At 40.5% G+C, this 13,351-nt stretch overlaps 1 protein-coding gene across 2 annotated transcripts in view; it reads left to right on the plus strand.

The window, feature by feature from the left end:
* SEZ6L (seizure related 6 homolog like) overlaps nt 1-13,351 on the plus strand; it is a 614,672-nt gene that overhangs the window by 458,498 nt on the left and 142,823 nt on the right. For both annotated transcript variants that reach the window (XM_077461365.1, XM_077461364.1), the window contains one exon: nt 4,353-4,507. In XM_077461365.1, coding sequence (XP_077317491.1) covers nt 4,353-4,507 — 155 coding nt within the window. The remainder of the gene's footprint in view (nt 1-4,352; nt 4,508-13,351) is intronic.

The following is a 13,351-nucleotide window of genomic DNA, read 5'->3' on the forward strand; positions in this document are numbered from 1 at the left end:
TTCATAGAGGCTTTGGTGATGCACTGGCCACGAAGCACTTACTGCTCTGGTAGAGCGGGCTCTAACTCAAATTCTCCTTTTCAAACCATGAGCCTGGATAATAACCTGCTGAATCTACTCAAAAAAATAGTAGATTTTGATGCTGCCTGCCTCTTCCTGGGCCCTTCTGGCAACACAAAAAAAAGCATTAGTCTTCTGTATCTGAGTAGTTGTTTTCAGATAGACTTTAACTGCTTTCACTACATCGAGAAAGTGTAATAATCTTTCTTCTGCAGAATGGAGTTCTGGAAAAAAAACGAAGTTTAGGGAAACATCTTTGGTTCATATGAAAAACTAGATATTACTTTAGGTAAAAAAGGATGGGTGAGGATGCAGCACCACCTTATCCTTAAGAATAATTAAGTATGGCTTTTTACAAGAAAAAGCTGCCAACTCTGGAACTCTTTTTGCGGAAGCTACCGGAACCAAGAACACTAATTTCCCTGTCACAAGGATCAAAAGGACATGGCGCAAGGGCTCATAAAAAGGATGGCCTTGTAAAGCCGACAAAACCACACTCAACCCCATGGGCACAAGGGTGACCTAACTGGCGACATTAAACACATTACCCCTTGTATAAAGGCCCGGACCAAGAATGCGAAGCAATCGGCCGAGATTTGACCCTTGATAGTACTCACGACTAACTTCATTTCTACTCCTAATTGTAGGAAGGCAAGAACTCTACTTATGACATACTTCTGAGGATGCTATCTTTTGGTTTCATACCAAGAAACATAGGCCCTCCAGACCCTATAGTAAATGGTCCTAGAGGCTGGCTACCTTGCATTAATCAGGGAAGTTACTTCTGAACCTGAAAACCCCCTACTCCTTAGAATGTAGGTTTCAATAACCTAACCATCACATTTAGGGCTTGTAAGGCCAGATGGAACACCGGCCCCTGGGAAAGCAGGTCTGTCCAATATGGAAGAGACCAAGGGTCCCCTTACTGACATCTTTAAGATTCCTGCATACCAGGATCTACTGGGCCACACCAGGGCCACTAGAATTACCACCTTTTGTTTCTCCCTGAGCCCGCATAACAGTCGTGGTAGCAGCTGAACTGGCGGGAACACATAGATCAGTAAGAACTGATCCCAAGGAGTCATTAAAGCATCCAGCCCATAGGCGAGCGGATCCCTTGTCCTTGAAACAAAGTTGTCCAACCTCTTGTTGAACTTAGATGTTAATAGATCTATGTCCGGGGGTACCCCCTTTCTGGCATATGGCTAGAAAGATGTTGGGATGTACAGACCATTCTCCCGGAAACAACTGTTGGCGGCTCAGAAAAATTTGCTTGCCAATTCTCCACCCCTGGGATAAAGATTGCAGATAGGCAAGGAACATGTTCTTCTGCCCACAAGAACATGGTTCACCTCCATCTGGGCTGTGTGAGTTTTTTGCTGCCTCCTTTTTGGTGATTGAAATAAGCCACTGCTGTGGCATAGTAGGACTGTATTCCTGACGGGACCATTCCGCAACCTGAACATCCACGCTATTAGAGCCAGACGTACTGGCCAAATCTTCAGGATGTTGATGGGCAAGGACTTTGCGGACGCTGACCATTTCCTTTGAACAATGGTCTCTTCTAGGACTGCTTCCCAGCCCCATAGGCTATCATCCTTTGTTACTATTTTCCAGGTAACCGGAATGAAGGATTTCCCTTCCTGAAAATCCCTGCTTATCAACCACCAACTGAGACTCTGGCACACCCTTGAGGCCAGATTCATTGGATAATCCAAGGCTTAGGCTTTCCTGTTCCAAACAGACAGTATACTTTATTGCACCAATCTTGAAACTGGACATAGGGAGCATCTTCCCTATCAACCTCATGCAAAGGCGAATGGAAGAACCTTTCCTCGCCTTGACCACCTGGACCAGCTTCCTTATAGCCTTGATTTTGCCTGGGACAAAAATAATCCTTACTGATCACAAGGATGATTTCTCCAGGTTGAGAATCCAGCCCAGGTGTCCCAGAATACCGACTGTACTGGATACCCTTCGTTTAATCGTGCCAACGACAGACAACCTGCTGCTGTAGATCAATGTATACCATTACCGCTATACTCTGGCCTCTTAGTCTTGCTAGTACTGAGGCCATAACTTTTGTAGATCCCCGGGGAGAGGTGGCTGACCTGAAGGGCAAGGCCGCAAACCGAAAGTAGCGCTCTCCCACCACAAAAAAGCTGAAATGTCTGCTAAGCTCGGAAAATTGGCACATATAGATATGGATCTTTGATGTCTATAAATGCTACAACATCTCCTCCCCATAGGGTGGATAGGACTGATTGGACTGACTCCATGCGACATGTTTAGGAAGCGATTCAGATCTTTGAGATTTAAAAATGGGTCTGACATCTCATATCGGTTTCGGTACCGTGAAGAGATTTGAATAAAACCACATACCCTTCTTCTTCTGAGGGGGTCTCTGTAATTACACCCTAAAAAAACATTAATCGCTCTAAGCCTGGCCAGACGTCCCTCTCATGAAGGGCGCCTGGGCACCTTAGACACTGGTGAAAAAACTGAGGTTCTCCCAATATGGGAGGGGTTATATAGGGAGTGAAATTCCTGTCTTGGGTATGCCAGTGTCCATCACCTGAAGGTGGCCTATAACCCAAATAGCAATTACTATGCTTCTCTGTGTCCTATGATGTACGATAAAGAAAAGTCCATCTAGTTCAACCAAATATAACAAAAAAAAAATCATACAATCCCATATACACAATCCTATACCCATAGTTGATCAAGAGGAAGGCAAAAAACCCTAATGCCCCATACACACGATTGGATTGTCCAACAACAAAACCGCGGGTTATTGGCTCAAACTTGTCTTGCATACACACGGTCACACAAATGTTGGGCAACAATTAGGAACGTGGGAATGATGAGCCAAAAAAAAAGGAAGTTCATTAGCCAGTGCGGCTTCTTCTGCTTGATTCCGAGCATGTGTGAACTTTTGTGCGTCGGACTTGTGTACACACGAGTGGAAATTCCAACAACAACATTTTGTTGGCAGAAATTTGAGAACCTGCAAGTCAACATTTGTTGGCGGAAAATCCGACAACAAATGTTCGATGGAGCATACACGCGGTTGAACGTTCAGCCAACAACCTCACATCCAACATTTGTTGTCAGAAAATCTGATCGTGTGTATGGGGCAATACAATGCATGATCCAATTTGCTCCAGCAGGTGGAAAAATTCCTTCCTGATCTCCCGAGAGACAATCCATTATTCCGTGGATCAACTTTACCTATAAATATTGGTAGCCTTGCTTTCCGTTTTAAGGATCAGTATGATTTCCTAATTTGAGATTTTATTGGACTTTGTTTAAGAACCTTGGATTTTACAAATGTGATTAGTAATGATGGAATGATGTTTAAAAACACCTCTTGCCATTGGCACACCTAGGTGGTGGGGGGGGGGGGCTTCGTACTCCCTGGTTACATCCAATGGGGGAATTCTCTGTCAGTGTGGACTGAGGACAGGATAGACAAATCTTTCTCAGACAAGGATCTGCAAATACCAGGACTGCGCACTCTGTCAGATCATCAAATTAAGTGAGTACTAAGAGTTGCCCTTTGCTAGCTCTCTAATTAGTGACAGCTGTGACTCAGGGAGCGAGTGAGCTGTTCTGGTACATTTAAGTCCAGGTTTGGATTGGATATATTAAAAAGTGGTGCCACGGACACTGTGGGCTTAGTTTACTAAAACTAGAGAGTGCAAAATCTAGTGCAATTGTGCATGGTAGCCAATCAACTTTTAACTTCAGCTTGTTCAAATAGCTTGGACGAAAAAAAATTGGAAGCTGATAGGTTTCTATACAGAGCTGTACCAGATTGTGTACCAGTTTTAGTGTTCTACAGGTACCTTGGCTTTCTGCCCACATGTTGCAATGGTTGTCCATTTTTTGTCCATGTATTACAATTCCCATTTGGTTTCCAGTGAATTGCGACAATTGCTTATTTGTTTCCCTTATATTTAACAATTGCCTATTTATTGTTGCGTATTGCAAAAACGGATGATCTGCAGTTCATGTGTTCCTCATGTCCTCACTTTTTGGCATAGCATTGACATCTTAGCTATGTATTTTCATTTTACTACTGTTCAGAGGACCATATAACTATATTGTAATCCCCAGCAGGCTTTTCAAACTGCCAAATTGTTACTTGCATACACAGCGTTTCAATATGTTTATATGTTTCCTCTTTTTAGCAACACATGTTGCATATAAAATTTGCCATCTATAAGAACATTGTAAACTCGATTGTAGAAACATGAAGGCAGTCTAATATATAATTTCATATCACACAGGTTGGCTGTGTACAGCAATGGAAAGATGCTCTTTGATTCAGCAAAAACAGAGACCGTGTCGTTTGAAGGTCTAATTAGTGAAGGGTCCTGCATTAGGATTGAATTCTCCACAGATGAGACCAAGACAGCTCCAGGATTCAATATTCGTTTTGAAGGTAAATGAAAACTTGCTATGAAATACTTATGATCTTTAAAAAAAACGTGCTTCTCACATGTTGATCAATTTAGGAATATGCAAGTTGAATCTCATTTAACTCATTCATATAAATATTTTATATGAGAAGAACTAGTGTGTTAAAACACAATTAACATGTTGAAGCTATATTTGAAAAAACTTAAAGCAGTATTAAATCCAACAGCAAACATGTATTATATTGCGGCTTACCAATTCTTAGATGTCCTTTTTTAGAATTTTTTTAATTCTATTTTCATCTGGTGGTCCAGGCAGTAGCTCTCCATGGATGAGACAGACAACCTAACACTGGCAGGGGTGCTTAAAATGATCAGCTTTTATTTATATACGTAAAAACCTATAAACCAAAAGGTAAAAAAACTGTTTGCTATAACTGATTATAAAGTATTTACTGAAGTTTGGCTTCAATTTGTTACTGTTTTTAAATCTGCTAGTGCTTAGAACACTCCTCTTCCCCCTATCTGACAATGCTATTGTCCAAATCTGCCCCCTGTGCTCCTTCATTCACAGTGGTGTCTGTATAATACAGAAGGTGTGTTACTTGTCAGATCACCAGGTGATAACAGAAGGGAAAAAAAGCCTAAAAAAGAAACTAATAGGGCCACCACATCTAATAATCGGTAAGGTGCAATATATTACATTTTTTGTTCAGTGTTTAATACCACTTTACTGTTATGTTTGGGAAAAGGCTTATACTGTATACTACATTATCCTGATGTAAAAAATGTGCATCAGTATTCTGCTGCACTTCAAATATGTATCTCTACGTGTGTGTGTATATACGCTATATATATTTGTACTGAACTTTTCAACCTTTTGCCACATTTCAGGCTTCAAACATAAAGATATAAAATTTTAATTTTTTGTGAAGAATCACCAACAAGTGGGACACAATTGTGAAGTGGAACGAAATCTATTGGATTTTTGAAACTTTTTTAACTAATAAAAAAATGAAAAGTGGGGTGTGCAAAATTATTCGCCCCCCTTGCGTTAATACTTTGTAGAGCCACCTTTTGCTGCGATTACAGCTGCAAGTCGCTTGGGTTATGTCTCTATCAGTTTTTCACATCGAGAGACTGAAATTCTTGCCCATTCTTCCTTGCAAAACAGCTCGAGCTCAGTGAGGTTGGATGGAGAGCGTTTGTGAACAGCAGTTTTCAGCTCTTTCCACAGATTCTCGATTGGATTCAGGTCTGGACTTTGACTTGGCCATTCTAACACCTGGATATGTTTATTTGTGAACCATTCCTTTGTAGATGTTGCTGTATGTTTGGGATCATTGTCTTGTTGGAAGATAAATCTCCGTCCTAGTTTCAGGTCTTTTGCAGACTCCAACAGGTTTTTATCCAGATTGGTCCTGTATTTGGCTGCATCCATCTTCCCCTGCATTGTGGGCAAAAAGTTCAATTTTGGTTTCATCTGACCAGAGCACCTTCTTCCACATGTTTGGTGTGTCTCCCAGGTGGCTTGTGGCAAACTTTAGACGAGACTTTTTATGGATATCTTTGAGAAATGGCTTTCTTCTTGCCACTCTTCCATAAAGGCCAGATTTGTGCAGTGTACGACTGATTGTTGTCCTATGGACAGACTCTCCCACCTCAGCTGTAGCTCTCTGCAGTTCATCCAGAGTGATCATGGGCCTCTTGGCTGCATCTCTGATCAGTCTTCTCCTTGTGTGAGCTGAAAGTTTAGAGGTACGGCCAGGTCTTGGTAGATTTGCAGTGGTCTGATACTCCTTCCATTTCAAAATGATCGCTTGCACAGTGCTCCTTGGGATGTTTAAAGCTTGGGAAATCTTTTTGTATCCAAATCCGGCTTTAAACTTCTCCACAATAGTATTACAGACCTGCCTGGTGTGTTCCTTGGTCTTCATGATGCTCTCTGCGCTTTCAACAGAACCCTAAGACTATCACAGAGCAGGTGCATTTATACAGAGACTTGATTACACACAGGTGGATTCTATTTATCACCATCAGTCATTTAGGACAACATTGGATCATTCAGAGATCCTTGCTGAACTTCTGGAGTGAGTTTGCTGTACTGAAAGTAAAGGGGCCGAATAATTTTGCACGCACCACTTTTCAGTTTTTTATTTGCTAAAAAAGTTTAAAATATCCAATAGATTTCGTTCCACTTCACAATTGTGTCCCACTTGTTGGTGATTCTTCACAAAAAATTAAAATGTTATATCTTTATGTTTGAAGCCTGAAATGTGGCAAAAGGTTGAAAAGTTCGAGGGGGCCGAATACTTTCGCAAGGCACTGTATGTATATATATATATATATATATATATATATATATATATATATATATATATATATATATATATATATATATATATATCACTCTGCAAAATGCTGTAAAGTAAGAATCTTTTCAAAAATATATATACTAGATTTTCTTTTTTTTTTATCAATTAACAAAATGCAAAGTGAGAAAACAGAAGAAATATCTAAAGCATCAATTCTTCTAGGTACACTTGCACACAGTTTTTGAAGGAACTTGGTAGGTAGGTTGTTCCAAACATCTTGGAGAACTAATCTTCTGTGCATGTAGGCTGCCGCAAATCCTCCTGTCTCTTCATGTAATCCCAGACATACTCGATGATGTTGAGATTGGGGCTCTGTGGGGGCCAAACCGTCTCTTCCAGGACTCCTTGTTCTTTTTTATGCAGCAGGAGGCAGTTTGTTTGCTGAAGGGCTAGAGAGAGGTACAATAATGAATGTTGCAGGCAACAGTGAAGCATGGTGGAGGTTCCTTGCAAGTTTGGGGCTGCATTTATGCACATGGAGTAAGAGATTTGGTCAGGATCAATGGTGTCCTCATTGCTGAGAAATAAAGGCAGAAATTTATCCATCATGACATACCATCACAGAGCTGTGTGACTGGCCCCAAGCCAATGTTTTTAGGAATTATCTTTAGTGTAAAGAAGAACAAGGAGTCCTGAGAGTGATGATTTGGCCCCCACAGAGCCCTGATCTCAACATCACTGAGTCCGTTTGGGATTACATAAAGAGACAGAAGGATTTGAGGCAACCAGCATATACAGAAAATGTGTGTTAAGTTCTTAACCACTTAAGCCCTGAACCATTTGGCTGGCCAAATACCAGAGTACTTTTTGCGATTCGGCACTGTGTCGCTTTAACTGACAATTGCGCAGTCATGCAACATGGCTCCCAAACAAAATTGACATCTTTTTTCCCCAATAAGCATTTATTAATTGGTTTGCACAAAAGTTATAGCGTCTACAAAATAGGGGATAGTTAATATTTTTTTTTTTTTACTAGTAATAGCGGCGACCAGCGATTTTTTTTGGGACTGTGACATTATGGCGGACACATCGGATCCTTTTGGCGTAATTTTGGGACCATTCACACTTATACAGCAATCAGTGCAATTAAAAATGCATTGATTACTGTGTAAGTATGACTGGCAGTGAAGGGGTTAACCACTAGGCTGCACTGTAGGGGTTAGGTGTGTCATAGGGAGTGATTCTAACTGTGGGGGGGGGCTGTGTGTGACACTACACTGATCACCGCTCCCGATTACAGGGAGCTTTTATCAGGATCAGTGTCATTAGGCAGAACGGGGAAATGCTTGTTTACATTAGCATTTCCCCGTTCTTCCTCTCCGTGAGATGATCGCGGATATCCCCACAGACATCGAGTCCACGGGACCCGCGATCACACTCACGGAGTTTGCGGCGGGCGCGTGCCTGCAGGCGGCTTCTTAAAGGGCAACATACAGGTACGTGATTCTGCCTGTACCGTTAGACGTTGTGTTTTAATTATAATTGGGCCATCAAGCCCTTAACTATAGTTCAAGTCTGATATCTGGACCTTAAAAATGCTCACCACCTCTGAGTCCAATCATCCACATATCACAATATATATATATATATATATATATATATATATATATATATATATAGGTTTTAGCTAGATGTTAAGAAGATCGGCTGAATCGGCCGCTTTGCTAAAACCTTTGTGTATCAGTTCCTGTTTCTTCTTAAAGGCTGGGTTCATACAGTGGCTCACAGCAGGAATCTGGTGTATCTCCATTCACTGTTTTGGGTCTGATTTCACCACAAATTTTTGGCTGAATTCGGACCTGAAAGGGACCAAAAGACGCACAGGGCTCCTGTGCTATTCGCACCAGAGCCACTGCAGAGATGTGTGAACTGGCTCCATAGAGAGTCGGTCACAATCTCCTGCTATGCGAATTGATGTGGGGAAACCCACACCCAATTTGCAATAGTGTGAACCCAGCCCTAAAGAAGTGGATATTGCCTGAAAGCTTGTCCTGATAATGCGACTGTGAAGTTTTGAATAAAAAAGTATTATGAACAGTACTCAACCGTGTTGGTGTATTGAGTGACAAGGTTATCAAAACCTATGGGAAGCTATCATGCAGGAGCAGCCAGCACACTACAGATCAGCCAGCAGAATGTAAACAAACAATAGAGGCTTTTTCTCCTTGAGCCGTGCTACTCATGTGAATGGCTGTCTTCCAAGTATTTGTTGCCAGCTTCTGAAAAGACAAGCTAGATTCAGGGACACATGTCACTTGGTGGAATCCTATTTTCACACCCCGGGGTAAAAAAACATATGAACCTGAATTGCTTTTAAAGTATTGTTGAATTTGTCAGGTAATCATTGCATGTCATAAGATCACACAAATCGCTATCCCTGAAGATGCGGATACCGTTCCATGAAATGCATTAAAAAATAGCAATCTTTTTTCCATGTGCCTCCTAAATGGACGCTTGTACAGTAAAATGATCATTTCTACCTTTATAAAAAGGACCCTTAGCATTTTAGACATTTTAAGTTCTTAAAAATGTAAATGTACACCATCTGTGATATGTGTTATTTTAATGTACAAAGAAGATTCGGATTGAACAGAAGCCTAAGAGAATGAGATAAGATGTATTTGTTCAAAGTATTGGACTGATTTTCAAAATAATTGACATTGAGATTTAATACTATGCATGCATCTTAATGCTGAGTTTAAATGTGTCAAACACTAGTTCCCAAATACAATTAAGAAAAGCTGCCAGCCTGTTTCTCATCCCACAGTGTAAATCGTGTCAAAGGGTGTAGTCGGAATTTCACCTGCTTTTCCTCATAGGACTTGTCAAGTCTGGAAAGAATCTTTTGGAAGTAATGTAGATGCTTAACCTCCTGTCCACATGAGACCTCATGCAGATGAATTCTTTATAATGCTGGGCTTTGATCTAAACTTTTTAAAGCAAGGATAAAATAATTGTGTTACATTTTGTGAAGCCTGAACTGTAGACAGCAGTGTTCAGTGTACAGTAGACATTTATTACAGTAAATACGATTTGGTTCTGAGTTCTCCCATATCGAATGCCTTCAGATTTTCATTTGATTAGTGTGTATGTGTTCCCAAACTTTATTTGAAGCCAAATTTTCAGGGTTAGTTCTTATAAAATCACTATTCCAGGAATTGATGATGTGCATGCCAATGAACTGAATTACACCAACAGATTTCTATACTCTGTCCTTTCCAGAACACATCATCTCACATTTTACCTGTGGCATTCCTCTAAACAGTATTATGAGTGCCAAAAAATGTAATCTTTGAAAACACCTAAAGCAAACTTATGTTCAGTCTATTATGAATGCGGCTGCCAGACTCATCTACCTTACTAACCATTCAGTGTCCACCATCCCTCTCTGAAAATCCCTCCACTGGCTTCCCATTGCTCAACAAATAAACACTAACAATAACATACAAAGCCATGTACAAATCTGCTCTGATATACATCACCAATCTTCTCTCTAAATATTACCCAAACTGTCCTATCCACTGCTCCCAAGACCTCTTGCTCCCTAGCTCCCTTGCCTCATCTCCAGGACTTCTACAGAGCCCATCCCATACTCTGGAAGTCCCTACCCTAATCCGTCCAGCTATCTCCTACTCTGTCTACTTTTATGTGATACCTAAAAATCATCTCTTCAGGGAAGCTTATCCTGTCTTCAGCTAATAAACAAATCATCTATCTCTGCCATCAGTTCATCCCTTACAGTTATTAGCTAATAGCCCCTCCATATTAGTTTGTAAGCTCGCAGGATCAGGGACCTCCTAACCCTCTTGTTTTGGATTGTATTGTTCCTGTATTTTCTCCCTTTATATTGTAAATGCTGTGCAAACTGTTGGCACTATATAAATCCTGTATAATAATAATAAGAAGAAGAAGAATTAATTTCCTTCAGATGAAGCCAAGTACCTTGCAAAGTACCCCAGGAGCCATAAAGCATGGGGAGATTCAATATATTTCCAAGCAGTCAATATCCAACAAAAAAAAACCTCCTCCTATGCCAAGGTGTGGTGGATGTGGTGGATGTAAGTCACCCAGTTTTCATAGATGGTCCTCGAATTGTCATAGGTTTCCCCAGGTCACACAATGCTTCCTAGGCCTCGCATCCCACTTAGACAGGCGAAAACAGAACACAATATCACAACAAGCAAAATGGGTGCATCACCCTAATGCATTACCAATGGCACCAGTTATTAAAATAGAAGTATCATTATATTCACAAACACAGATGAGTGTTAAGCTCATAGAAAAAAACAGAAGTGGCCCTAGACAGACACAGATTACACCTAATGATGTGTAGCAGAAGATGATGCATTTTGAAATATACCCAGTTCCTCAGAGCAGAGGTATACCCTCAAAACGTATCAGCATCTGCTACAAATCATTGGGTGTTTGTGAGTATAATGGTTTGTTACTTCTAATTTAATAAATGGTGCCATTGGTAATGCACTTGACTAATGCATCCTTTTTGCTTTTAATTACGTATATATTTCCAAGTATTTGTTTCTGAGGGCATGCTTGTTCCTTTCTTATAAACCAATAATTGTTTACTATTAGAATATCTTTTTCATAGACAGTTTGACTGACGAAAAGTGGAGCATTGGAAGTGGGAGAGAGTGACAAGTAAAATCCCAGAAAATGTATTTGCAAATTAGGCTTTGGTGCTCCCAGGCAGTTCTACAAGGTATCTAAGCTTGAATGCATGTGCCTACTTTAAAGGAAATTTAGGTTGGAAATGTATATATTAAGTATATATTTATTAGTAAGCTAGGTATGAAATATTGAATATATACAGTCACTAGGTGGAGCTCTAGTCCTGTTTTCACACGTGAATTCTTATATCAATGAAAATGCCAACCAAACCATTTTCTTCATCCCTCCCAAAACCTCCTGCACTCTAGTGGTCATCTACTCTCAGGCTCGCCTCCAGGACTTCTCCTGAGCCTCTCCCATCCTTTGGAATTCCCAACCCCAATCTGTCCAACTATCTCCTACTCTATCCACTTTTAGGTGAACCCTAAAATCTTTTCTCTTCAGAAAAGCCTATCCTGCCTCCACCTAACAACTGTACTTTAAATTTCTCCATCAGATCATCCCCCACAGTTTTTACCTTTTGTATCACTTGACCCTCCCTTTTAGATTGTAAATTCTAACGAGTAGGGCCCTCTGATTCCTCCTTTATTGAATTGTATTGTAACTGTACTGTTGGCTCTAACCTTGTAAAGTGCTGCACAAAATGTTGACGCTATATACATAATCCTATCTATGCTGAAAGAAGCTGTCAGAGGAATGGCGATTCCCTCATCTGATGGCAGGGTCCGAGTTCTCAGTGAGAAAAGCAGTGCCTTAAAACAAGCATCATCAGCTGTGCTGTCTCTAGATAATCCATAGTGCTACAAAAGAAAAGCGGAGTTCCACCCACTTCCTCCCACTCTCCGCTGCCACATTTGGCATCTTTTTGGGGGGGAATGTGGGTACTTGTTTTTGACACTGCAGTGAGGTCCCCTAGAAGTTCGTCCCTACTCCTCCTTCTCCCACCTCTGGGCAATTCACAAAGCATGACATGCTTCATTCATGCGCAGTAGGAAACCGTCTGTGAAACCGCAAGGCTTCACAGCCAGTTTCCCTTACGAGGAATGGCGGTGGCAGCACTCAAGAGCCGATTGAAAAATTGGCTGGGGTGCCGACATTTATGAACTACTATGCATTGTTTGGAAATATAGTTCTGTTTTAAAATGGAAACAAGCTATTTTAATAAAATCCATTTCCCCACAAGCCATGTTAGCACTCCTAAAATGTAAATTAAACAGCGCTTTTTGACTTTTGCAAACAGTTAAACATTTTAAGATCTGTAAACTGAAATGAATGGTGAGTTAGCTAAGAATTATTATGAGTATCAATTCCAATATCAATCTATCAATTAAGTATAATGGCTCAGTAATGTATTGCCACATACCTAAAAGTTGTATACAAAGACAAATAAATGGAGTCACAATGCATGGTCTTCACATGGTCAACCTACAAACTACCCATCCAATCCCCAGTAGTTTGTACTTTAAAGGGAACCCACGCCAAACTATAATTTTGCCCTATTTCATATTTAGTCATGTGTGCCCCTATGGGGTTGTTTCATATTGGTTACTATGATCTCCATTTGATATACCTTTTCAGATATTTACAACAAACACTATTAGGAGCTTGGTCTCCTTAAAGAGCTGTATGTGGAGTATCCAAGGTGACCAGAAGGTGGCGGTGATCGACCATGTGAAGATCATGCATAGTAACTCCATTTATTTGTTTTTGTACACAACTTTTACGTATGTGGAAATACATTACTGAGCCATTATACTTATTGATAGATTGAGTTTGAAATTGATACTCATAATATTTCTTATTCTAGTCTCCTGACTGTGCAATAATTTGCCTGAAGAAGTGTGCTATGTCCCCTGAAATGCAACTGCA

This window comes from Lithobates pipiens, unplaced genomic scaffold (genome assembly GCF_037356315.1).
Source record: "Lithobates pipiens isolate NorthernLeopardFrog02 unplaced genomic scaffold, aLitPip1_a1.2 Scaffold_3, whole genome shotgun sequence".
Taxonomy (NCBI): domain Eukaryota; kingdom Metazoa; phylum Chordata; class Amphibia; order Anura; family Ranidae; genus Lithobates; species Lithobates pipiens.